This window comes from Acartia tonsa, chromosome 5 (assembly GCF_053477335.1).
Source record: "Acartia tonsa isolate MP-2025a chromosome 5, ASM5347733v1, whole genome shotgun sequence".
NCBI classification, from domain to species: domain Eukaryota; kingdom Metazoa; phylum Arthropoda; class Copepoda; order Calanoida; family Acartiidae; genus Acartia; species Acartia tonsa.
The window spans coordinates 17,096,528-17,124,009 of record NC_137264.1 but is presented as its reverse complement, the minus strand read 5'-3'; the positions used below and the strand labels follow the sequence as shown (position 1 = coordinate 17,124,009).

Sequence of the window (27,482 nt, the reverse complement as noted above, 5' to 3'; positions counted from 1 at the left end):
TTTTTTCATATTCTCTCTCCTTCTTTATTTTATACTAGCGGCTACTCCCCTAGAGGCCTCTAATAGCACTTTGAATTTTTTTATTTAAAATATCTAATTACAGAAATAATTGGTTTATGTTTCATTCAAGTCTCTTTTTCGGGAGGGGTAATTTTTTTTCTAGGGGCGATTTCTCCTGAGAGGGTAGTGGTACCCTCACCAAAATAGTTATAAACCTTCCCGGGACTTATGAGAAGCTACCCTGTTAAGGAGAACCCGATCGGTTCAGCGGTAAGCGAGATCCTTCGGTACAAACACACAAACACACAGACAAACACACAAACATCCTGTTACTTTAGTATAAGGATTTAAAGTTGCTGGGAATCATATTTTTATAAGACTATAAAACAACCTTAGTAAAGAAATCTTTCAAAATGATTAATAACTTACTATCTATTAGTGTTTTTTTTTATTGCTGCGTTTCTTATGGGTATAATTATTCGTAAAAATTCAGACCACTTAATTGGTTCAAACTAGAATTGATGAATTTTTCATTTAAATCAACAGAAGAAGAAATCTTGTTGATCATCATTGGGGTTGTATATAAATTTATCGTTCATTGTCTTATCTTTAAGATCTCTGAGTTTTTATAAAATATGACTTTTATTATATTATATTTAACAAATAAATTATTCTTTTGCTTCTAATTAAGGAGAACAATTTTCTTTCTTTAACCCTTAACAGTCGGGCCCCTTGCCGCACCTTAATCAGTCGGGGGGGGGGGGCGTTCAACGCCCCCCCTCATTATCTCAGTTCCTATTAGAGCTAGAGGGCTAAAATTTTTTGTGCAAGTCCCCTGTGCTATGGTGAATTTCCTACCTTAAGTAAGTCAAGGTCAATTTCCGCTTCCTTCACCCTTTTATTTAACAACCTTTGTTTTTAGGTCCTTTTTTACTTAAAAATTTCAAACGGCTGTAATTTTTTTATTTTTTAAGCTAGAAGAAAATTTTTTTTGCAGAAAATGTTTATTTTATTTAAATTTTATATTTGAAATATCAAAACATAAGTTTCAGCGGCCGCAGCTGTACTTGGCAGCTGCCAGCCGCCGCAGTCGGCGGTCGGCGGGAAAACGGCGGCGGATCTTTATGAAATTTTAATACATTATGTAGACATGTAAGAAAAGCTTAAGTATAAAATTTTAAGTCTCTAAGTCAAAAATTGCGGCCACAGGAACATTTTAAAGATTTCTGGAGACCTGTAGGATCAGGACCTGCAGGATCCTACCTGGAACCTGAAATTGACTTGAACACCTGTATTTAATATGAGAATGTACTACTAGAGGATATTTTAGTATTTTGGTAAGATAAAATGCTTTGTTTAAATCAAAAACAAATTTTTGTTCTTTACCTGGATGACCCTGCCAGGTTTGCTGGCTTCCTGTGCCCGCCAGGATGGAGATATTCAAAAAATTCAAACTCTCAGTTATGTGTCATACCCATACTTAAAAAGTCAAGCAGTTTGGGCTCTTTATCTTTCACACACAGAAAATGAGATAGAAAAAACCGGATGGGGGGACGCCCCCCCCCCCCCCCGACCGTTAAGAGTTAAGTACTCGGAAGCCGCAGCCGCTTAAAGCTGCATTTTTGGAAAAGAGGCAGCTGCGAGGGCATTATATGTTGCCCAAAATTTCAATCCGAAGTTGTAGTTAATTAACAAAAGGTAATGTATAAGCCGCAGCCGAATATTTTCAAATTTAGCAGCTGTCGACCCACTTAACTTTGTTAATGTAATTTTTTTTGTCTCTGCATTTTGAAATTCATTTTCTTAATTAAGCTAAAACTTTCAGCAAACAAAGAAATATTTAGATTTTTTATATTGTTTCAGATTTTTCCTTAAGAGATCAGACAATGGGCGATAAATATATATACATCCCTGATGATAAAAAACAATTTTATCCCTTCTGTGGATTAAAATCATTGGGTGAAAAGAATGAGCACTACTGATTGGGAACCTAAAGTAGTTATAAAACTTTGGCTACCATTTCAATTTACAGTCCAATTTTCCCTCCATCCTTGTTAATTATCATTTCAATTAAAGGATATTATAAAGACACGACGTCAAAAACTGCGTTTAGTAGTTCTTTGGTGATAAAATCGTGTCAATATTTTAAAAGTTAAAGTTAAAACAGTAAGTGAAACTTCGTTAATACGTACTGATACGATGTTGATAATATGGCATTCATGACCACTGTTGTTAAATCCTACAATCAAAACTCCTAGACTTGAAGTTTAAGAAGGAAGAAAAGGAGGCTCCACAGATTATGACGTAATACGAAAGAATAGCCAATGAGAGGCAAGTATACACCAATGGTAAAATTTATGCTGGCCTCTCATTGGTTATTCCATCGTATGGCGTAATAATCTGTTGAGCCACTTTTTCTTGCTTCGTAGTTTAAATGTAATGATTAAATTAATATTAAAAATAATAGCCTATTTTACTAGATTCATCATGCTATCCTATTACATAAAGTAGAAAAGTTTTTTTTTCTAAAATTAAATATCTCGGGAATAGCAGGTTCAAATCATATGTACTTTCTAAGGAAACTTCATAAATGTCTTTGGGTGGTTTTAAGTTATTTTTCTTGGCTACCCCACCCGTAATATAAAGTAGGTTTTCATGTCTGAAGCTTAAGATTTCAATGACTAGTCATTCGATTATATTTTATATTTTAGGTATATTTTTTTCCATTAAGGTCTCGCTAAATTTTGAACCAATTATGTGCTTCTTCTTGAAAAAACTTTACTTTATTTAATCCACCACCTTCTCTCTTTCCTTACGAATACAAAGCCCAGATACAAATGCACTAGTATTCATATAAAATCACATGAAGGGTTTTCCTAATGAAATACAAATAAAAGTAAATGACATCATTGCAAGAGTAAAGGGTTAAGTTTCCAACCAAGCTAACACCAGAAAATGCAAACATGTACCAAAATAATCAAAAAAAGATTTTTGAATAAAATTTTAAAATCTGAATAGAAGTTTAAAAACAATTTGTATTTCCTCAATGTCAGATGCATGACAAGAAAAGTAAAAGTAGGCAGGGAAAATGTATTGGTCAAAATTTGAGTGCAGCATATAACAAATTGTCAGTCCTTCAGTTTTTTCAGAACATTTTTTTTGTTTTCATTAAACTAGCAACTGATTTTTTTTTAAAGTATCCTAAAAATCATGTCAATTTCATTTTACATTCAATCATTTACATTTTATCCAATAAAACAACTCCTTTCAACACTTAAAGACAATTTTTTAAAGAACACTTTTCGAAATGTATATCTTTTTAGCCAATGTAAAAATTCTCTAAATTCTGAGTCTATTTTTCATAAGAACACCTTTCTAAATGTACATATTTTCAACAAATATAATAATGCCCTAAATCCTGTAACTTTATTTCATTAAAACACACTTTTAAATGTATATATTTTTTAGTTAATTTAATAATACCCTAAACCCTGTCACTGTATTTCATAAGAACACTTTTCTAGATTGAAACTTTTTCTTCTCTTTGTTTGATTTCTCTTTTCTAGTCCAGTGAACATATGTAGAAATCCAGAGAAAAACATAACCAAAACTCGTATTTTTTTAACTTTAAGTAGCGTATCATCGTTATGTTTATGGTCTGTCAAACTTTTCAAAAATACGTAAAATGTAAAGTAACGTGTTTTTTTTCTTCAAAACCCTCTTCCTTTCTCACCTCCCCCCCCCCCCCCGCTAAATAGCTTAAACGTGAACCTTTACTAAAATTCTCTGAAATAAATAGGACACGATCGTTTCTGCCATATCAGAAATCTTTCGTACCTATCTTTGAAAAGACAATGATGTTTTTGTTTAAGTAAGGCAATTTTACAAGTAATTGGTATTCTTTAGCTTAACAATAACAGTTCAACATATAAATTATAGAAAATAATCAGACATGCAATGATATCATAGATATGGAGTAGCTGCGCTACTCACAAAAAAGAATAACATAAAATATATTTACCAACTCATAAAACAAAATATCCTTTTTCATATTTCTTTAATCTCTAAAAATGCACTTTTCTCTCTCTCTATTTGATATTTGCTTTTTTGGCTCCTTTAAATTATTCATATATAGAGAAAAGGAGGATTTTTATTATTGAGAATAGAAATGACAATAAATTTTTTCAGCATGGCTCCGAAACCGTTTAATATCCGCTGGTTTAGAACAGATTATAAGCCATACTAAAAAATCATGTATACCACTATTACAGACAATTTCCCACGAATATTAATTCAAAAATATTAAAATCTTCACCCTTGTGGCTTTTAAAACTGTCTATAATACTATATAAAATAATTCCTTTATACTTCCCATTGTTTTTCATTTTAAAGAAATTTTTAATTAATAAGATGAGATTTAAACCGGAAATAATACTAATATTTTTACTAAACTTACAGAGAATGAGTGACTGATGGACAAAATATAGTTTTTTTTGGTATTAGCCCCGCAACTAAGAACAAATTATGAATATACGTCTAACAAAGATTCTTAGTAAAGAATATCATGTATAGAAGGTAGCAGGATTTGGGATTTAACTGCCTTTCCTCTCAAAGTAAGAAAGAAAGAAACAAATAAATACTCAACCTCCCCACTCCCCAAAGAATTTTTTACGTTTCTTTGTGTTTAACTTTAGGTAAGGTTAGGTTAGGTTATGTTGGGTAAATAGCCCAGCAAAATTAGGGCAAAGTGGGTATAGGCCTCGCAGGTTTAGGGCCCCTTTCAGGGATTAGGCATAAGAGGAAAAATTGCAAATTCTTTCCTTCAATTAATGTAAATTTATATCTTTCTGAAGCATTATGTTGGCGCCAAATACCTTAAATTCTTGACAACAAAAAATATAGAAAATTATCCATTATTATGTATTATTTACTTGGAAATATGTTTAAGATGTTTTTTCAACCTAGCTAATACTTGTTAAGGAAACAGCATATAAAGATTCTTAGGATTTCATTACAGAGGCAATAAAAGAAAAAGAGCATGGCTGATTACGTCCTATAGTACCGAAGCACATAAAAATATACAGGAAATAGTGATTGAATGTAGACGGAGAAAGAGATAGCAAAGAAAAGTAAAAGAACGAGATTTAAATAGAGGTAGAATAGAACAGATTGGTAGATAGAAATAGAGAGAGAAAACAAAGAGATAGCAAAATAAGAAATTTAGAACACGACAGCTTGACAAGCAAACCATAAATTATATCTAACGCTATATTTTTTTTAGATATTCACCAGTATTGTAGATACAACAATATATATTTTCTGAGGACTATTTTTATTAGCGAAGCTACTCTACAATAAGCTTGTTTTACTGATTGGTATGGCTTTGTTATAAAATTATCGTAGGACTTAAACAAAATAATTGAAACAAGAGAACAAAAAAGTGTTTAAAAGTTTAGGCTTCAAAGAAAAAAATGCTTGACTAATAAATTTGGCAAAGTTCGAAAAAAAAAATTAATTATTCATTAATTCTTAGTTTTGATTGTACAAGCTATGCTATCAATGTAATTGATCTTTCTTGTTTCAATATAAGATCATTGATACATAGTTATGGAAAATATACAACAATTTATCTAAAACATAACATTGGAAAATAACTACGCATACATAAACAAAACAAGGGTGATAAAATCCATACAAGTAAAGCTTTGAAACGGTTTAACAAATGAACATTAACACTTGTAGAGTGTCAGAACTGAATAATCAGAATATAAATGTATAAAAATCAAAACAAAATTTGTTGAAAAACTGTTTTAATACGGAATACTGTTTTAAGGACATACTATTGAGACGCTTTCTATATCGTACCTAATCACCATGCAAAATTTGAAGTCGATAGGCCAATTATAACCTGTTTTAATTCACGACTGACCTATCCTAATTATAGAAAAGCTTTTTAATAAATTATATTGATAAATTCATATGTGTAAGTATGTGTATCCAATAAAATTTGAATAACTACTGGACCTATAAGCCTACATTTTTCAAAGAATCTTTGCATTTATCCTTGACGACTTTCAGTGGGGGGAGGGGGGGGGGGAATAAATATATATACGGTTTTAAAATATATTTCCCATTTTTTACTGTAAGGGGGGGGGGGGTAATAATGAAACGACCACCTCGCTCTAAATACAACAAACATTTTCCATAGAAAACATGTACAAAAAGAGAACTAAAAAATTATTAATTATTATTACATCAGGTTAATTAAATTATTGTAAAGTACGGAAATTGAGATTCTCATTACTTCAGTTAATATGTTAGTAAAGATTGAACAACTAAAAACAAAAATAATATTGTACATTTCGGTCGGATTACAATATAAGTCTACTCTATAATTATTGATACCAGTCTATCATTGTTCATTAGTTTACTTTGAATAGCTTTATGGTTGCTTGACGATATTGCAACATTTTTCATAATAAGTACTTTTAAATTTAATTTTGTAATCTGTCTATCCTAATTTATAGGCTAACAAACCTGGTATTTATTTTACGATTATTATTTCAATATTCGTGAAAACTTTCTGTAATACGATGCTAAACATTATTTTACGGTGGGCCTAGGACCTGTTCTAATCCATCGGATATTAATCTGTTTCAAAGCTATACTGGAATAATATTACATTCTTGCACCTGAAAAACTTTTATATCAAACGCTTTGTTAAGTTCAAAGTGTTGTTAATAAGGTAAAAATTGCTTACCTTCTAACACTAGCCACATCTCCTCGCTCCACTGCCAATAACAGCTGTTTCTCCTCATAGGTAAGGTTACCCATGGTCTAAAAACATTAATGAGTTATTGGTTATAATATTATAAATTTTTAGAAAATTAGGAGAAGATAAGCGGATTATTTTTTTAGGGAAGGTGGCACATTGGAATGTATCACTGGTACCTACAAATTTATAACCACTTTATTTTAATCTTGGGTACTTTACTTAAATTTTGATATTTTGCAGGTATTGTCAAAATTTTCAACTAACAATATTTATCTTCAGGTGTAATTTTGTTTATCATGATTGGGAATAATTATCAATTTTTCACCCATAGTCTTGGTTCCTGGTTAATTTTCTTCAGCCTTATTAGGTTTCTGTTCAAATAAAAAAATATCCCTATAGTTATTGAAGGTAAGATATTCTTCCAGCCCCCCCCCCCAAAAAAAAAAAAAAAATTTACCTGATGGGGTTTAGACATATCTGCCCCGGGTTCTTCAGGAGTCTGGAAAAAAAGATAATATAGAAAACTTATAAAATAGATAGCCTATTATAAAATGTGTAAATAATCTTTATATATTAAGAAAATTATTTTTTCCTTTTGGGTTACAATTTGATCGACTAGGTCCAAGTCACGTCTACTACTCTTGTATCACTCTTGTTATTTTAAATACGCCTTAACCCGATACCCTTATCAAGGTTGGTTGTCTGCGATAAATGCGATGTCATTATCTTTACGCCTACTTCAAAAAACTGACTCAACTTCGTTTGATTAAAACCAGACTGAAAAATCATGCATCGTTTTGTGCTATAAGAACTTTTTACCGAATTGAATATAAATCATCGATTTTTATTTTTTATCATTAGAAAAAAATGTTTTTAATGCGATGCGATAAATTACATGAAAAAATAAATACTAGACTTACATGATAAATATTTGATTAATACAACATATTACAATTTATATACCAACAATTAGTAAAGATTAATTCCTAATTAAAACATTAAATACATTAAGTAATTATCTTAAGATGCTTCACAGTATAAACGAAACGTTCAAAATAAGTACGTTTTATTTGAAAAGAGATAATAAATATCATTCAAACTTTTATGTAAGAAAATTAAAACTTTGAACACTAATAATTTAAACCATGAACTACTCTTTATTTTAGTTTTACTTATTCCCTCGTATATTCCGACAACCTGTCCTTTTAAAATCATTATTGCTGCTCTACTATTTTACAACAATATACTTTCTTATTTTAAAACGTTCTCATTTCTCCATTTTCCAAACTCATATCGTTGCATTAAAAGCATATTCTAAGCTGACCAAATGTGATGTGTCGCTTATAAGATAGATTTACAAATACCAAAATTATATCTCAAAAAACTTAACTCAGCATTCTCGTTTTCATATTCAGCATTTTTTTTGTAGAAAATTTAATTTTCAAGAACTTTTGATTTAAGTAAAAAAAAGTTACACCATTGAGTGTTAGAAATGAATAAAGTTTGATAACTATTTAACATACTAAAATAGTTTGATACATGCCTATGCATTTTATTGATTCTAAGCAGGGTTTAAGCTATTTTTCAAATCTCCCTAACCACCAACATAAATGACCAAATTAAATTTCCCATGCGACATTTGAAAATTGAAACCAAAAGGAAAGTGAATAATGAAATTTCACCAAAGAAACACAATTTTATCAGATTTTCAAAGGCAATAAAGACTTTGTTGAAGGTCTTACTTTGGTCACCTCAGAGCAGTGTCAAGGGATAGTTCATCTGATATAAAACTATTTCACCAAACATTACCGCTAGTATTCAAAATATTCGTCGATCAGACAAAGAAGGGGTAATATAGTATCTTTAAACGAATGCACAACCCTTGTGCCTGGCCACCAGCATTAAAATAGTTTGCTTTCAGGGACGTGATATGGTATTTGAACTTTTATTATTCTTTTGGATAATTATATAATTGTTAATTGTGATTTCTTTTTTGGTTTTAGAAAAAAATAGAATAAAAATGGAATCATTCTATTTTAATCAAGCCGCCTTTTCAAACTTTTCATTGGCTATTACGAAAAGGATAAAATAATATTTTATTTTTATTTCTTTTTTTCATACTTTCAATTTGTTTGCAATACCTTATCCCTGTTATAAAGAGGCTATTATCATACCATTAAAAGTCATGGACATTGTGAACTTGCATAAAAGTAATATTTTCAAGGACCTAGAACAAATATTCAAATATTTATTGAGAAACAATTAGTTCTGTCTTTTCAGTTTCTGTGGGCAAATTTTCTGAGAAAAAAAAATATATTTTTCATGGCGTATTTAAATCTGTTTCTAATCAGCGTCGGATTTAGGTTCATTATGTTTTTTCAAAGGTATTTATTTTCAATTTCATAACAAATTTGCAGAGTGCTTCACGCCTCAAAGCTATGTACTAGAAAACTTAAGCAATCAACAAAATTACCAAAAATTGACAACAAATACTTTTAGATTTAGGCCATGTTCTACAACTTGTTATCATAACATCTCTACATAACCTAAGCTGGCCATGTATGACAATGACCTTGCAATAATGGACGCTTGGGTAAGCAAAGGTTTGAATTTTAAATACCTTCATAACTGCATATTTTTCTAACACGCACGCACACGTTTCTGGAATGCAAATCATGGGAAAAATAAAACTCAGGATCAATTTACAATTTTGTTCCCCGGAATAGTAATCATTTGGAGGTCCCTTGAAAAGGTTAAGTGGCTACTTTATAATAAACTAGCGGATGTGCTCCTAGCATCTAGGGTTTCTGTATTCGATGGGACATAAAAGGACAGAAAAATAGCCTGAAACCATACTCTAACTTATTTATAAAAAAAAATTACTTAACACCATCTGAGGACCTATAAGAAGCTTCACTGTAAAGTAGAACCATAGCAGTCCAATGGTTAGTGGGATTATTCGCTACAGACAAACAAAAGCTTACTACTTTATATAATAGGATTACTATCTTAATCCTTAATGTGTAAGATTAAAACTTACCATGCTGAATTGACTGTTCTTAAACAGGGCTGACTCCTCTTCTGGCAATGTTTCCATTACAGGATCCATCACCCTGACAAATCAGCAAATGATTGGTGGATAAGTTTAATCAAGTTCAGGCAGGTATTTTCTTTTATATTGGATTAAAATAGGATATATGCACGCAGGAGTAAGGTATAGCTAACAATCGAAAAAATCTAAAATAATATTTTGTGGGCAGAAGGAAAGGTCGACTATTCTACTATTTGTTACCACCAAACAACAGCTGAAAAACACTTATAGTTTTTGTGATTTTTTCTCGAATTAATTTCTTTGTTGGTATAAGCTGGGATATATGCCTGTTTGTATTTTTTTGCCTTCTGTCTGTCACTAAACGTTGAAATCATTGTCATTAGGACATGACAATCCAAACTACATAAGAAAAATATTGGCTTTAGGATTAATTTGTCTATAACTTACTAATCATTGTATGATGACGGTCTTATGTGTTGGTAAGTAACCAATCCAATCTTTTCCTGACCTACTCGAATTGTAACTCCTGAGGATAATTCTCCATGATAACAATTATTGTTTTCTCACAAAAAGTTTTTATGCATAGTTCATTATTTAGTTCATCAATTTTAGAATTCGGTCCATCATATTAAAAACTATTTGATTTAAGATTATCACTGTTTTGGGTTTTTCTTTACATTTTCACTTAAATTTCATATCTCATCCCTAGAAATAAATATTCTTTGAAACGAATAGTAAAACAGCACAAAAAAGATTTAATTATTTCCTTTTAGAAATGTTAAAGATAATGCCAATAATAAGTTGATTTTTAGAAGCATTGGAGTGCAGAAAGAGTATATCCAGCCCCAATGATGTCCAACCCCCTTGAACTCCTCTACAAACCCCTTGACAAGGATTTTCACCCCACTGATACATCCATGAAATGGTCAATGAGAGTGTCAAGCTAAAAAAGTCACACACCTCTTAAACTTTTTTTTGCAGTTAAAGTAGGATTTTTTACTTTTGAGTATGTTAGATATGTAGGATGATAGACATTTAGGAGGGTGTATTCACCTCCTTGCCAACTAAACAATATCCTCCTGGGTCTGTATTACACCCCTATAATACCCACCTCACACCACCCTCAATTTGAGTTTACCCTAACTATCCCCGCCCATGTAAAAGTTTTTTAGCTAGTAGAAAAATGCAAGGAACGTTGTTAGAAAGCTCATCAATTCTAGTTTATAAAATGCATCTTATAGTTCTCTGTTCTATTATTTGTTTTTAGAATATATATTATGGTCATCCCTATATCTAGGTTGTTTTGTTCATCATACACTAAACATAAGTTTGGCTTCTTCACCATTTTTATAGGTCTGAAAAATTCAAAATTGTATAATTATATTGTTCTTCATTTGCAAACAGCACTCCCAAGGGGTAATTACTCTCGAAAACAGACAGGTAAAACAAACAGCAAACCTTTCCCTTTCAAACTATGACCTCACCAATTTAGAGGTCGAACACAGCTTAAATATGATACAAAAAGATACATTAGCACAAAAATATACATTACAATACTATCCAAATTCAAATCATTCATAAAAATCTACAGCAGTTTCTGACACATGATAGCACTAAATTTTCCTAATCTCAATCTAAGAACTAAACTGCCTTGTTATTTCCCCAATATAAGGTATAATGTAATTTATATAATATTTGAGCCTTATCATAAGGCTAGAAATTTTTTCAATGCTTAATATTGGTAATCTAATTGACAATAATATTTGGATATATACAGAAAAAAGATATATTTGAATTAAATTACAATTCATACTTTTAAAACTTTTTTATTTATTGGCTGCTTTGTTCGTAAACTTTAAATTTCCCATTACATTTATAAAATGTTCTTGAAAAGCATTTACACCAGATATTATATTCTAGATAATCAGCTTAATACAAAAGAAAATCTACAATTTTATAACATAAGTTTTAACTTTGATCCACCCGTCTATCTATAATTTTTTTTTATCTATAGCCCTTTACTTGGAACCGAAATCGACTCCATAAAGAGAGATTTATAAGTTCCTTTTTGTTTGGACATAAGGGAAGGTAAATTTGCTAGAATTTTTTTTTAAATTGTGAATCTACTAAAAAAAAAACTCTGGTCCGTCAATATTTCTTTTTGTAAAAGCCAAGTTCTTAAATAGAGGTAGATATATTTATCCTCACAATATCTTTATCTTATTATACTCAATTAGGTATACCTATCTTATTTTTATCATGCTTATATATAAAGTTAATCTATCTTATAGAATAGAAAGACTTACATTTTATAGAACCTAGTAAAAGTGTCTGACTTAGATTATGATATCAAAAAAAATTAACCAATGAGAGGCCAGAATACAATGTAATTGACCAATGGTAAAATTTATAGTGGCCTCTCATCGGTTAATTTTTTTGACGTCATAATCTGAGTCAGCCACTTTTACTAGGTTCCATTTTATATAATCATACAGAAATGTGAAGTCGACACAAAAATCTTGAAGCCAATTTACGCCACCCTTCAACCCTAGGTCCCTGGAAAATTGTACATGCCATAAAAACACTCTACAAATCCTATAAATCCAGGTGAGTGCCATCTTTGGGTTGCTACGGATTATTTGAATGGGTTTCCATCTAAGTGGCATGCTTTGTTTTGCAGTTCTTGTCAAGGAAGCTTTCGGGTTAAATTGATAAGGCTTGTATAATGTTTGTATTACCCCTAATGAAATATAAGAAAATAAGAAAGAGGGAAAGAATTCTTTATTCTGATTTGATACCAAATCCTAAATGTCATAGTTTGTTGGTCAAAGAAGTACAACAAAATACTTTATGGTGATTGGTTCTAACATTCCTATTTCTGATTAGTTAATGATACAAAGAGAATGTTTGGTGCTAATTGGCTGCAATTGCAATGATACTAACTAATTTGCTGCTTTTCATATTCATAACTTTAAAAGTTTTCTTTTTCAAAGTGTGCCAATGAAATAGGCATTAATTTCTGATTCAACATTTTCCTATTGCTGACAGTGTATATTTGAAATTAAAGTAAATAAATATTCTTTATTTTTAGTACCTATTTTTCCTATTTCTTACTTATATTTGAAGACACCTATGCCTAATTTGGCAGTATTCTTGTAATGTGTCTCTCTTGTGGTGAGGGTAATTAGGCATAAATCAACATATGTCTCATTGCCTTAGGGTATAAAAAGTCAGTCAGGCAAAAAGGTAAAACATGTATTTTCTTGATGAAAATAGGAAAATGATGAAAATATCATATACTTTAGGCTAAGCTTGGATTTGCACAATACGTTAAACCATTTTAGAACAATAGTTTCTGTTCTTTAAAGGGGATTAATGGGATGAAAGGAAATTTGGATTTAACACATATTTTTTTATAATTTCTGAAAACTAACCTTTCCCACATTTAACTAATTGATTTTAGGAATGAATTATTACAAACTATATCGGCGCTGTCACGGAAAGTACCCTCTTCAGCAATGATAATCACCCCCACTCCCCTTTCCTTCTATTCATTTTTTAAAATACTTGGGGGGGGGGGGGTAGGTCTTTAGTGCTTAACCAGCCACTTTAGGGAAATCACCACTATACCAACACTAAAAAAAATGGACCTATAGACAGACATCTTTTATAAAAAAAAAATATTTTTAGAAAAGCAGCATTTCCAAAAAAAATATTCTAAGTAATCACATATAACTTTAGAGATAAAACTACTCAAGAAACAGATAATACTAAATTTGTGCTAATACAGCAACTTTTGCACAATATAATAAGATAATTGATAAGATAAGTAACTATTCTTTACACAGGAAAACTGTTCACTATCATTTTGGATGACTTATCATTTGAAAGAAAGAAAACATGAAAAATATTAAATTCAATTTTAGCTAATCTAAATTCTGTTAATATATTTTTCCTTCTAGATAAACTATAGTTATGTAAAGGAATGATTCATTTACTAAAAAATCTTCAAATCCTTCACTTCATATGTAGAGTAAAAGTTGCTCAGATATAAGTGACTAAATATGATGCATAATTCTTTGATTTAATAAAATCAACTAAAGAAGGCTTGGAAACCCCCTCTGTAACTTGTCTTTATGTAACCAATTACCTCAACAAATAGTCTATTTATTTCTTCTCTTTTTACTTAGAACTCAAAATTTCAGCGAGTAAAATTATTTTGATTTATGCATTGAGAAGACGAAAGTTTTATTCACAAAGAAAAATAAATCATATTTTACAATTCCATTTCTTGAGTTCTTTTGTTCAATATTTATTGTCTAACAAAACGTAAATATTCAACTGATTAATGTAATGATATTAGAATAAAAAGTAAAAATTAACAACTTATTTTAATTTCTTATTATTTCAAAATTCAATTTTTAAAAAGCCAAACAATTAAGATCTCGCTAACAACTAGATCGATTGAGTTTTTAATTACAATAAAGCTTGGAATAGGCCATGGCTATTTCAGTATAAAATTTTGGACTTTAAGAAGATACCAAAAGTATGAATCAGTGATTCAAAAAGAAATGACGACAAAGGAAGAAATACACTTATATAGAAACTGCTCATCTACAAACACTATTAATAATTCCTTTAGAAAAAGTTGAGAGTCTATCTCCTCTAATTTGTGAGATAATTAGAAAAGGGTAAGTAGTGCAAAAAGATTTGATTATTCAGCACATTTTCCTCAGTTTCGTCTCAACAAAAACTAAATTATCTGATAGAATGGTATGAAAACAGTAGTTACCAGTACCCAATATAACCCTAAAGTACATCCTATCAAGATTAAATCCCTCCAAACCCCTTTAAAAAATATAGAACTGTCCTTACCCTATTTGAGATAAAAAAATATCAAAAGGAAAAAATAAAAATAAAAAGTAGGCAGATTTTGTAATATAAAAGGTACTTATTTCCAGACACACCAAGAGAAAAACATAGGCTCAAACATAAAGGTCCAAGAATCAGACAAACAGATTTCTACAGGAATGGAAGTATATCATAGTGATTGGTTTGAATTTTTTTTTTCTTACACATAATATTTCCTTTAGACAATTTAATAACTTGTGATATTCTCTAATTTCAGTACTCAAGGCTGCACCACTAGCAATTTGGGGGAAATATTTAAAATCGTTACAATCATTTCAGTGGTCAATAGATCTTTACCCTTTCTTTTATTTACTTATTAAATTTGTATCAAAGGAGGTTTTTTGAGATTAAAATTTGTCATTAACAATGCTTCCCACCTGTTTCTTTATAGTGAATTGAAGGCAGACATCTACAGTCCTATCCTAATCTAGTCACCAAATTTAGAGACCAAACAAACCAACAGAATAAATATAAAAAAGACAAATATATCCAAAAAATACACATAGATAGACAAGGCTAGGGTTGCTTTCAACAGTCTACACAATGTTTGGAAATCAAAAAAACTTGCTCTGAAAACAAAAATCAGACTTTACATCAGTACTGTGAAATCAGTTCTAACTAAACTAAAACAAAGCAACTTAATGCATTTCACAATAGCTGTCTAAGAAAAATTTGCAAAATATTTTTGCCAAACAAAATATCAAACATTGAAATGTATACTAAGACCAAGTGCAATAGTATTGAATCAGAAGTGAAATATAAAAGACTAAGGTGGCTAGGACATGTGTACAGAATGGAACAAAACAGGTTGCCAAAAAAGTGCTTAAGATGTAACCCCACCACTGGTAAACATATACAGGGATGACCAAAAATGACCTGAAGGCAGAGCACTGAAAAAGACCTTATTAAAATAGAATTAACATGGGGAGAAGCTGAAAAACTTGCCAAAGACAGGAATTCATGGAGGAACTCTGGACTACACATTCAAATAGAGAGACGTGCCTAATGATGATGATGAAATAAAAGTCTAAGCAAACTGAATTGCAATAAAAATTTCTATTATGGTTTTACGGACTGAAAGCCAACGCTAACCAAATGATTAGTTAAATTGTTGTTATGGTTTAGAGTCCTATTCCGAATCATTAGGGAAAACTTTGAAAATGGAGGATTTTTTTCCTGTCAATTATTTACAATTATGTTATAAATTTAAAGTTTTTATTTTTATTCAAAGGCAATAATTTCACTGGTTTGTGGGCAAATCTAGCAACTTTCAACCAAAGTAGAAAAGGAAAAAGAAATATAATGATTCAGGAAGTGTCTTTATGTGTGTCATTCTGTGGTGTGTGTGTGTGTATGTGTGTGATTTAGTGGTTGATCTGATACTCTAGAACTGTTTGCACTCTTTTCCCATACAGATCAAACTGTCAACACAAATGAAAAAAGTATTTCTTTAAATTAAAGGCTTTGATCTGTTCAATTGTGTTGTTTATTTGTTGATAAACTATGTATACAGTTTATACTAGTGATGGCCACTTTTGACCTTGTTTTTATGTTTATATATGCGTGTTTATCTATATAAAAAGTAAAATATTATAGAATTCTTAATATTTTCAGTATAGCACCAACCATAACTCCATTAGTTTACAAACAGAATTAGCCCCAAAGGCCTCACCTAAAAATTTAACAAAACTGTTTAAGGATGGAGGAGAGAGTTGGGTAGTTGCCTTAGTTGAAGAAAAAGAGATTTGACGGTAATTTAGAGTTATTGCATAAGTTTCATAGACTCAATTACAGTCAAACTATATTCTTTTACTAGCGCAAATACGACACTAAAGGCCTCTAGGGGCAAATTAGGGAATAGAAAGGGGGAGGGGGTTGGATTTAAGTCGACAATTAGTTTTCATTTTAGTTTTAAATATAAACTTTAGATGATATTGCAATCTCTTTTTTCAAAACAAATTATAATATCCAAACGGGTTTTAATTTGAGGCTTAGTCACGGTGACACGCGGCTGCCCAGCCCTGTTAAATTAAAAATAACTATGCTACTTAGTAAGTAATACCGCATTATATAAAAAAAAACAATATTATAACTTTTTTATTCCTATATTTTGTGTAAAATTGTGAGCTAAGACTAGTGGATTGAAATTAAATTTTTCAAATACCTACAAAGCTGGTAAAGATACATTCTAAAAAGAGAAAATCATCTTATATGATAAAAATTTACTATTTTGACGCAACCAACTTTCCAAAGAAGAAAAATTACTTTAATGCATATTTATAGCTAACATATTATAAGGTTTGAATTATAAAAAAAATGCACTTTCGTACCAAAATGTGTATAAACCGAACCAGACCAGGTTCTAACCAATACTGTGGTCGGATTAATCCTAAACTATGCTTATATGTAAATGTATGGATGGTCTAGATAACTGACTTATTTTTATTCATGTACCTTACCCTTGAAGAGGTTGTATATCCAGTATGGCTTCGAAACAGTTAATAATAACTGCTGGATTAGAACCGGTTTAAAGCCATAATGAAATATTATGCATTGTATCGTATTATATCCAGTTGTTTTCTACGAATATTGAAATAAAAATTATAATTTAAAAATCAATTTTTTTGGCTCGTGCCTTCGGCATCTGGGGACTAACAAAAACTGGTTTTAATCTTATAATTGTATAATTTTATGGTGCTTGCTTACAAGTGAAGACCGGAGCACCGAAACCCCCCCCCCCGCTTAGTTTTGACAAAAATAAAAAATAAGGGGGGGGGTAGTTTTTAACCCCCCCCTTAATTTTGAAGAAAATCAAAATAAGGGGGGGGTAGTTTTTTCACTGTACAACACGCCAGAAAGTTGAGTGAGGTAAATCAAGTAAATCCAGTATACCAGAGGGGAAACCTTATTACAGGGATATTCATGTTTTGGGGCATAATTTCCTTATTTATTGACTTTGGCCAGTAAAAGGTTTTAATTTTGCGCAAAATTAAAACCTTTTACTGGCCAAAGTCAATAAATAAGGAAATTATGCCCCAAAACATGAATATCCCTGTAATAAGGTTTCCCCTCTGGTATACTGGATTTTCTTGATTTACCTCACTCAACTTTCTGGCGTGTTGTACAGTGAAAAAACTACCCCCCCCTTATTTTTGATTTTCTTCAAAATTAAGGGGGGGGGGGTTAAGTCTTTGCCTTGCTGAGCACTTTTCCTCCTTGCCTTTTCCAGACATTAAAAAACTACCCCCCCTTATTTTTGATTTTTGTCAAAACTAAGCGGGGGGGGGGGGGTTTTCGGTGCTCCAGTCTACCACATGTAAGCAAGTACCAATTTTATATCTGCGAAAAGATGTTTGTAATACAATGTGATAAATAACTATTATTATACTTTATTGTCTAATTTGTATAATATCTGTGTATCTGTGTGTCTATGAATTGATCTAATTTAGTTGTAGCTTAATTACTTTCTCTCACTTCGATAAATGTGAAATCCATTCCGAAAAAAAAATTATAAGATTTTAGTAAAGAATAAGCAAAAATTTTAAGATCTTCTTGTGTGTTGGAAACGAACAGGTTTTTCTGTAGTAATAAATTGGGAACTGTTGACATTTGACAATTATCTAAAAAAAAATTACCTTATGTTAAATTGATAGATAATCTTACATTAATTGTCCAATAATTCTGATACAAAAAAAAATGTTAAAGTAAAATTGCAATGTCAAATGTCATTATGGAAATTTCAGGGGCGTAGTAGAGAAGGAATTTTGCTGCTGTAGTAATAATAATTTTAAGATCCATGGTCCAAAAAGCTTTGGCGTCCTTGAGACATGACGACTTACTCTAATGCCATAAATTCTATAATCAAAAATGCATATGAATGTCCGAAAAAAGTTCTTAGTAGTGAGATTTAGATGTTTGTGTTCTTCTATTGTGTTTTTTTTACGGAAATGATTTAATACTTGGGTATGAGAGTGAGTAAGCGAGTCTATTCTAGGAAGAACATATAATCGAGGACAGGGATAACTTATCTGAAGATACAAAGAAAGTTTCTTGAGGTAAACAAGGTGATTAGACTGTATATTACATTGGTTATAAGCACATTTTTCTATTCAATAAACAATAAGCGCTTTGATTAAATTTCGAGAAAAGAATAAAAGTTATTACATTTGTAATCAAAACAAGAGGCAACATGAATATCTTTATAATAAAGTAACAGGATGTCTATGTGTGTTTGTCTGTATGTTTGTATCGAAGGAACTCGGGAACCGCTGAACCGATCGGGATCTCCTTTGCAGGGTAGCTTCTCATAAGTCCCGAGAAGGTTTATAACTATTTTGGGGAAGGGTACCACCATCCTCCCAAAATAAATCGCCCCTAGAAAAATTATAGCCGCTAGCATATGAATAAATAACTAAACTTTACTTGATTTTGACACTCGAATGTCTATCCTTGGTTTTGTGTTCTTGTAAAAGTTATCTCCCTAGTCGTATTTCTTTTCAAATTTTTTACCACTTCTACGAATATTAAACATAGATTTTAATTTTATAACAGTTTTATAATCGTATCTATTGAATGTCAAAGGAAAGAAATATAATTTAATTTCCTGTATGGCTTTGAAACTGATTAATATCCGCTGGATTAGAACCGGTTCTTAGCCATACTGAGAGATCATGTATAGCATCGTATAACAGATAACATCATCTTTACAAAATGACAGGTTTTCTTTTATTTTATACAAATAGTAAGTCAGCTATGAAGAGTTATTTTTTTTTAAAGAAAGCTTCTTTTAACGAGATTCTATTGTTAATTAAAACCTATAAAATTAGACATTTAATTAATACTTAAGATGTACCATTTCCTTGAAACAACCATCAAATGTTCTTAGTTCTTATTCAAATTTAATTTAATTTAATGTATTTGATAATTCAAAAATGAAAAATCTAAAATTGAAGTTTCTGGACAAAAATACAAATAAACATTGTAAGATATGAGCCACCAGATATAAACTAAATAAACAATTTTCGGATCAAGTCGGTAATACAAAGGAAAAGTAATTATTTTGCAACTTTGAAAGCTAAATTAAACTCTGAAAAGGTCTCTTAAGAGATAAGACATTGGACGATAAAAAATGGCAAAGCAGCAATGATTATGCACAAATTTAGATCTTTATTGGACAATATTATTTTAAATCAATATCATATTCAAGTATCCAAAGGTTCAAAACGTGTTTATAAATTATTCCAGAAAAAATTGCAGTCCCTTCTCAATTGCAAAAGGGTAATTTTTAAATGTGTTTTTCCTAGCTCTAGGCAACCCGTTCATTTTTTTTTCTTTAATATTAATTTAATGTGGTATTCTGATTTCAATGATGCAGCTTTTAAAAATGCCCTAAAAACTTTATTTCTTATTTTCGACTTGATACAAATTTTCAGTAACAAATTTGAATTAAGCTTCTCTTAGACAAATCCTATTATATAAAGTAGAAAGTTTTTATTTTAGTTCAGATCTTGCCAACCTCTAGACTGATTGAGTTCTTACTTTTAGTGAATCATCGCTCAGATCCTGAGATTTTTTTATGCTCACCTTCCACCTTCCACCAAAGTACAAGAGGTGAACCCGCTATTATTCGATAGTCTATTCGTGGTAAAGCTACTTCATAATTAGAATAAAACTGTGCGTATGTGTTACACCGATTTAAGCAGTAATGTATTGATTATTTCTCTCTAAATATAACTATAGTTTCTATACAGATGAGTTTCTTTTACTAGTAATTCTATAATCCCTGTCTGTTTATATAATTTATTAGTTTTAAAAACTCCTATATCTTAGATGAATGCAAAACTTAAAAAGGGATACATTTTAAGCTGTTTTAAGTTATGTTATGTTTCTATAATCAAAATTAAAGTGGACTCGAAAATACTCTATTTGAGAACAAAATAGACTCTTATGTAAGTTTGGTACCTCAGAGTAAATTCTTCCCGCCGGAGCTAACTCTTACTCACTATTTTTAAAAGTTAAAATATCGAGAAATGTCTTTAGTTCAATTGTCTATTCGATGCTGAATCATACTAATTTATGATTTTAGACTTTACCTTATAATAATTTTTTTAAAGTAAATTTCTTAAAGATTGTGGATGCACACAAACATTAATATTGAATAGTTTAACTCTTCCTTGGGAATATATGAGATGGATAAGTTTAGATACTTAGAATTATTATTTTCTACTGCGAATCTACAAGATAAGTTGTTTAATTCTTATGTATTTTTTAAATTGAATATTCAAACAGTTAAAAGAATTTATAAACAACGAAAAAAGATCATTAACAATGTTTAAGGTCTAAGAAAAAATGACAATTCGTAAAAAAAAATACAAAATTATTATTATTGGATTATTTTTTTTTTCTTCAGTATTTTATCGTGTAGGGTGATCGTACTTGTCTTTTTTGTAAGAAATTTAGAAAGTTATGTAAGGGCTTATTTAGTAAGCTGAAATACAAATATACAATATATTATTTTATTTGAAATAAGTACTTTATTAGATTACAAAACACTTTTATAAGAATGATTTAATATTGTTTATTTTTGGTTGCAAAGCTACTCTTTCAACATCCATAAAAGCGAAGCACAGAAACGGTAGGACAAACGGACATTGACACTTATATCGTGCCAGATCTGAATAATCAGAATAAAGATGTATAAGAGTCAAAGCAAAATTGTAAGTAAATTTGTTTTGTAATTACAGGATAATGTTTATGGTCATTTATAGGACTTTATTATAGAGTTGCTTCGCTAATAACATTATACTTTGTTGTCCCAGGAATCAACACACCAAAAATCAGATCAATCGGATGATTAGATCATATAAAAATTTGTTGGTAAAAAAGTAAAAAAAAATCAACATGTTTAAAATGGGCTTATGGACATTCTTTGAAATGTTTCAATCTATGAAAATTCTTGAATGTACCGCCATTATTCTTCTATTGGCTGATTTAAACAATATGCCTCTAGAGTATTTTTTTTATCATAAGGATGTTCAAAATATAGAATATTAAATATTTTAATTGCCAAAAATTTATATAGAATTATACATATATTATATATTCTAAGGAACAGTAAAAGAGAATTTTTAATGAAGACTATATTTTGATTTCTAAAAATAATGATCCTAATTAAAATAGTTTTAAAATGATTTTCAACACGCGAAATATGTTGTATAAAGCTTGGTTTCCCTTACTCTGTGTGTAATGGAGGTCATTATAATGCCCCACCCCTCTTTAGAAATGTAATATATCAGTTAACAAATTTCTGTAGGCACCCTTAACCATTTTAAATCTCCCCTCCTCAAAGCTAAATAAAACATCAGAAACTTCTTGGCTCATTATATTTTTTTACTGATAGTGTTAATATTTCTAATAGTCCACTTTATTTTATGATATATATTCGACATAAACTATTGATGTCGACATAATATTACCCTACAAAGTCTTAATTGAAATCCAAATTAAAACATTAAATCAAACTTATATACCTACCCCTAGTCTCGCCTAAAAACCAAGAAAACTGAAGAAGTAAGAATTAGGTAAATATTTCTTGTTGTTAACCAGTTAGCTTAGGATAAAGTTACAGCTCATTTGTCTATACGGTGTTCACACGTATTCACGCATAGAAAAAAAGTAAAACTAGCAATGGATAATAGTCTAAGAATTAATCAAGCAAAATAACTGACCAATACTAAAATATTAAAAAATATTTTTTCAAAATCGCTCAAAAACCTAAAAATCATTCAAACAGTAAACAGCTATAGATAGTCGACGATGAATCATCATCCGCCCTTCAATCCGGGCCAACAAAACAGGAATTTGTCCTAAAATTTTCATTTTCCTCTTACACGATGCGATGAATGAGCATTCTTAGACTTAAAAGAATAAAGACTTCAGAATAGCAAACAAAAACCCTTTTACATGAAGTAGTTCTTAAATGTGACTAACAAGGATGACAACATCCATAAAAGCGAAGCACTGAAACGGTAGGACAAACGGACATTAACACTTGTATAGTATCTAAACTGAAAAATCGGAACATAAATTATAAATGTCGAATCAAAATTGTAGGTAAATTTGTTGAAAAACTGCTTAAAAACAGGATAATGTTTATGGACATACTTACTTGAATATAGAGTTGCTTCGCTTATGATATAGTTCTTTGTTGTCCCAGGAATCAATATACCAAAAATCAGATCAAACGGATAATTAAAACAATCGAAAATTTGTTGTTAAAAAAGTAGAAAAATCAACATGTTTAAAATAAACGTACGGACATTCTGGTAATGATTATAGAGTTGCTACGCTTTCTAAATCGTACCCAACTACTACAGGAATCATCATGCAAAGTTTGAAATAGATAGGACAATTCTAACCTGCCTAAATTAACGAATGAAAGCTATCTATCTCGGACGGACGGACGTACGGACGGAAGTACGGACGTACGGACCGACCCTAATTATAGAAAAGCTTCGCTTTTAAAAAGCAACAGGGAACCTACACAAACAAATCAGACAGCTAAAAAATCTAGTTACAAAGACGAACTGACATATCATAATCATAAAGTTGCTGCGTCAATAAAATATATGATTTTGTTTAATGGCATGATCTATAGAAAATATGTAAATGTTAATTGTTTGATAGAGTCATAGTTGAGATAAATATTATAATGCACTAACTTCAGAGAGGAAGGGATGGGTTAATAGACAAAGCATTAATTTTATTTATGATAAACAAAATCAACCATTTTGAATTTTACATTTACCCTTTATCATATTTTTTTTTTTATTTTGGTATTTAATTTTAATAAATTCATATATCAATACCAAAGTTATAAAGTAGCCACAACTCAAAATACTAATAAAATCCATACATACATATTATATATATATCTCCTTAAGTCATTTTAATAAAAGGAAAAGAAATGTTCTATTTATTTAAAGTTAGAATTTTGAAAAGAATTATAAAATAATTTGTTTTAATTTTTTTATTTATCTTTGTATATATTTATTTTACGAATATTCTCATATATTTATCCTTACCATATAGCTTTGTTCTTTTTCCTTTGTTTTCTTTTCTTTTCTGCCTTATACGTTAGTTCTAAAGTTTCATTCAATAATAATGTCACAATAGGGTATAAGCAGGCCTTGAAGAAGATTCTATTGTTACAAAAAAGAAAATAAGGACGTTAGAATACAAGGGAGTACAAACAGTCATAATTGATGTATGATAAATAGGCGCACATAACAAATAACTACTCAATACCAATCAGTGGATAAGGGCTTGGAAGGGGATGGCTATTTAAATATAATTAGTGGATGAAATAATTATAACAACTATTCAAATGAAGAATCTTATTGTAATAGACAATGGATGTTAAATTGAATTGCACCCCCTTATTAAAATCATCAAAGTTACCTCTTCCAAATAATCAAAATTTAAGAATAATGTCCAACTTTTAAAGTCAACGAATGAGAACATGAGTATCAGCTAAATTTACAAGCCCCACCCCCCCCCCCTCCCCCTACACCCCCAGTCTCTCCCTAATATATAAAAGGTTTTAATTTTGTTATTTATATTAAGGATGAGATTGATTTGACTACTATTAACTTATTCTTATAATCTTAAAATTTTTACTTGAGGGAGGGGGCTTATTTCGAACCACCCCCCTACCATGACCCTTTTGTAATTGAAAATTGTTTTGATATAATTAATTTCAAGAATACTGATCCCTCTTTATGTTTGTGTGAATATTCTGGCTTATTTTCTACCATGTATTCTTCCATTATATTCTTAATACCATAATCCTCTCTTAACATAGAAAGAAACAATAGTAAATAACCATTAATATAGCCATTGCTGCAGATAAAAAATGATAATCTTATCTTTGCCAGGGATTTTGAGGGATAAGACAATGGTGACTGTAAAAAAATTTACACCTCAAAATATGACGAACAAGAATACTTCTGTGATATATTGAAATAATTGAATAAAAAGTTTGGATACTACAAGTTTGAACCAAACAATCAATCTTCGATAAAAGTTTCTAAAGTTTTAAGCCAACGAAAGTAATAAGTTCAGCTAGGTACTTGCTATCTATTAAACCTATCCAAACCTGCAATTTAGAGTAGCTGTCACTATTGGCTAGGGATACAACCACTAGTTTAAAATTTAAATGTATGTGCAATTTAATGATGCTACTATATAATATAACTAGCGGCTACGCCCCTAGAGGCCTCTAGGGTACTTGAGGAGGAGAGAGTCAATTTTGATATTTTAGATTTTAAAAGAAAAAGTAAAAAAAAATTTGGTGGGGGTGCTGTGCTCCCCCCCCCCCTTTTTTAATTTTAGTTTAAAAAATTGGGAGGAGGAAATGTTTTCTTGGGGTGATTTTTCTTGTGAGGGTGGTGGTACCCTCCCCCAAATAGTTATAAACCTTCCCGGGACATATGAGAAGCTACCCTGTTAATGAAGACCCGATCGGTTCAGCGGTTAGCGAGATCCTTCGGTACAAACAAACAGACAAACATCCTTTTACTTTATTATAAGGAGGATGCAAAAAAGAGTAAGTACTAAATATGTTAAATTATCAGCTAAGCTTTTAAAAATGTTGTTTTTATTTTTCTCTTATATAAGAATGTTAAACAGCTAAATAAGAACGGTCAGATACAATAATTTAATAACAAAATACAATTGTTTATTATAAAATCTAAATTGAAAATAGTTCTTGATAAATTAAACAACCTCTGCGCCCCTACCATCTAAGGACTACAGTATTCAAAGTGAAAACTCAATAGTTCGTTAGTTATTACATTCTTAAGCTTCAGACAAAAAAACTTACTTTGTAAATATAATTGGAAAATAGATTCGCCATGAGCCTTTGTAGGCTATTAATTTTTGCTTTATACTGTTCTATAGTTTACTGTTATAATTTAATTTTAACTTTTAATTATACATTCGTATTTCTCTACATATGAATGTCCTTGATTAACTTTGATTGATACCCTCAATAATCTCATATTTTCGGAAATCAATGTTCTACTTTTATAAAAAATGTATATCTGTCCGATTTATAAATCTATGTCTGTCTGTATGTATGGGTGTGTGTGTGTGTGTGTTAGTGTGTGTGGAGTGAGTGAATGTGTGTATGTGTGAATGAAAGAAATATATTTTCTTATATGACTGAGTGAGAAGGAATAAATCTTAAGGCTAATGGTTTTGTGAACTTAGATACAGACTGATCTTAGTAAGGAAATATTCAGAGATTTATATTTATAAAAATTTTAATGTCTACTCCCCCCCAAAAAAAAATTAAAATTATCTATGCTTTGTAAGTCCACCCTCCAAAGAGACATGGTTCATATAAAAAATTTATCCCACCAAATCAGATGGTTCACCTATGGGGGCATTTTTTAGGGGCGATTCTCTTGTGAGGGTAGTGGTACAACCTAAAAAAAACTTTCAAATCTTCTTAGGACCTATGAAAAGCTACACTTCAAGGGAACCCATCGATAGTTACAGAGATCCTTATTCCTTTGGTATAGACAGACAGACACACACACACATATCCTGTTAATTTTAAATAATAGTTGACATATACTGCATATTTTAGATGCTGTACGTATTGGTGCAAAAAATGGGGACAAATTTCAAATTGTTTTGGCGTGTGACGTCATACCCCCATCTCTTTTCTAGGGGGTTTCTTTCCTCCTTCCCTATTCTTTCCCCTCACTTGTGACGTAAATAAACAGCCCCGTCAAATCAATTTAAAAATTGTCCCCATTTTTTGCACCAATACGTACAGCATCCATATTTTATGTTAAATAATTTGTTTTCTTGATATTAAACATTAAAAAAAAAACATTCAGCAAACTGTACATTAAATAAGCCTACTTTCAAATGAATTAATTGATAAATTCATAATTTTTTTTTTCCAGATTATTCAACGAAATTATATTATTTTATCAAAAGAAACTTGAAACTTATCATTAGTTTCACAAGTTTTGCAAATTCAATTTCTAGCAAAATGTGGGGGATTCAATCTTATTTGAAAATTAATCCAAGATATTGTATGACATAATTTGATATCTGAAAATAATCAATTTCTTTCTAGGTTTCTGACATGAAGTAAAATAAAGATAATATTAACATACACATTTTTTTTCTTATTGAAGAGCAAAGCTCTTAGTGGTTAGGGGTAACATTTCTTGTATTAATATATAGGTTTTGATATCTATCTAATGCTAGATGTAGCAATATAAAAAAAAAATTATCAATCCTATACTAAATAGAAGAACGTTGTTTGAAAGATATTGTGAACTGCTAAATTGATCAATTTGCAAGAAAGTTTATTACTGGTCCAGGGTAAGTTTCATGGGGAGAACAAACTCTTATAATAGTATGTTTGTTCTTAAGAAAATAAATATCCAACCCCTCTCTCCCTTCCTAAAAAATAAAAGAATGTTATTTCTGATATAAATATATATTTAGTCAGTGACCAACTATATATCTATATAGATAAAGAAATCTCAGTGTTAACACTTCGCCTGGCAATCAATTTGAAATATTATGTCTTAATCTCTTTATACACCTTAGCATTTCATATTTGATCATATATTTCATGCTTTTAGACATTTATGTGATCATTTAGTTTTAAATGCTTTTAGTTTTATTTTTGAAGCGAAGATTGCATAAAAGAAGAGT

The 27,482-nt window shown here is 30.3% G+C and overlaps 1 protein-coding gene across 1 annotated transcript in view; it reads right to left on the bottom strand.

Annotated features, from left to right (window-relative positions):
• The window catches only part of Trpgamma (Transient receptor potential cation channel gamma), a 121,364-nt gene extending 110,835 nt beyond the window's left edge, over window positions 1–10,529 (bottom strand). Inside the window, 4 exon segments of the mRNA XM_080160558.1 lie at window positions 6,761–6,837; window positions 7,233–7,274; window positions 9,816–9,888; window positions 10,340–10,529. Of these exon segments, the coding sequence (XP_080016684.1) occupies window positions 6,761–6,837; window positions 7,233–7,274; window positions 9,816–9,888; window positions 10,340–10,371 (224 nt within the window). The 5' untranslated portion in view covers window positions 10,372–10,529.
• Window positions 10,530–27,482: the final 16,953 nt, after the last annotated feature.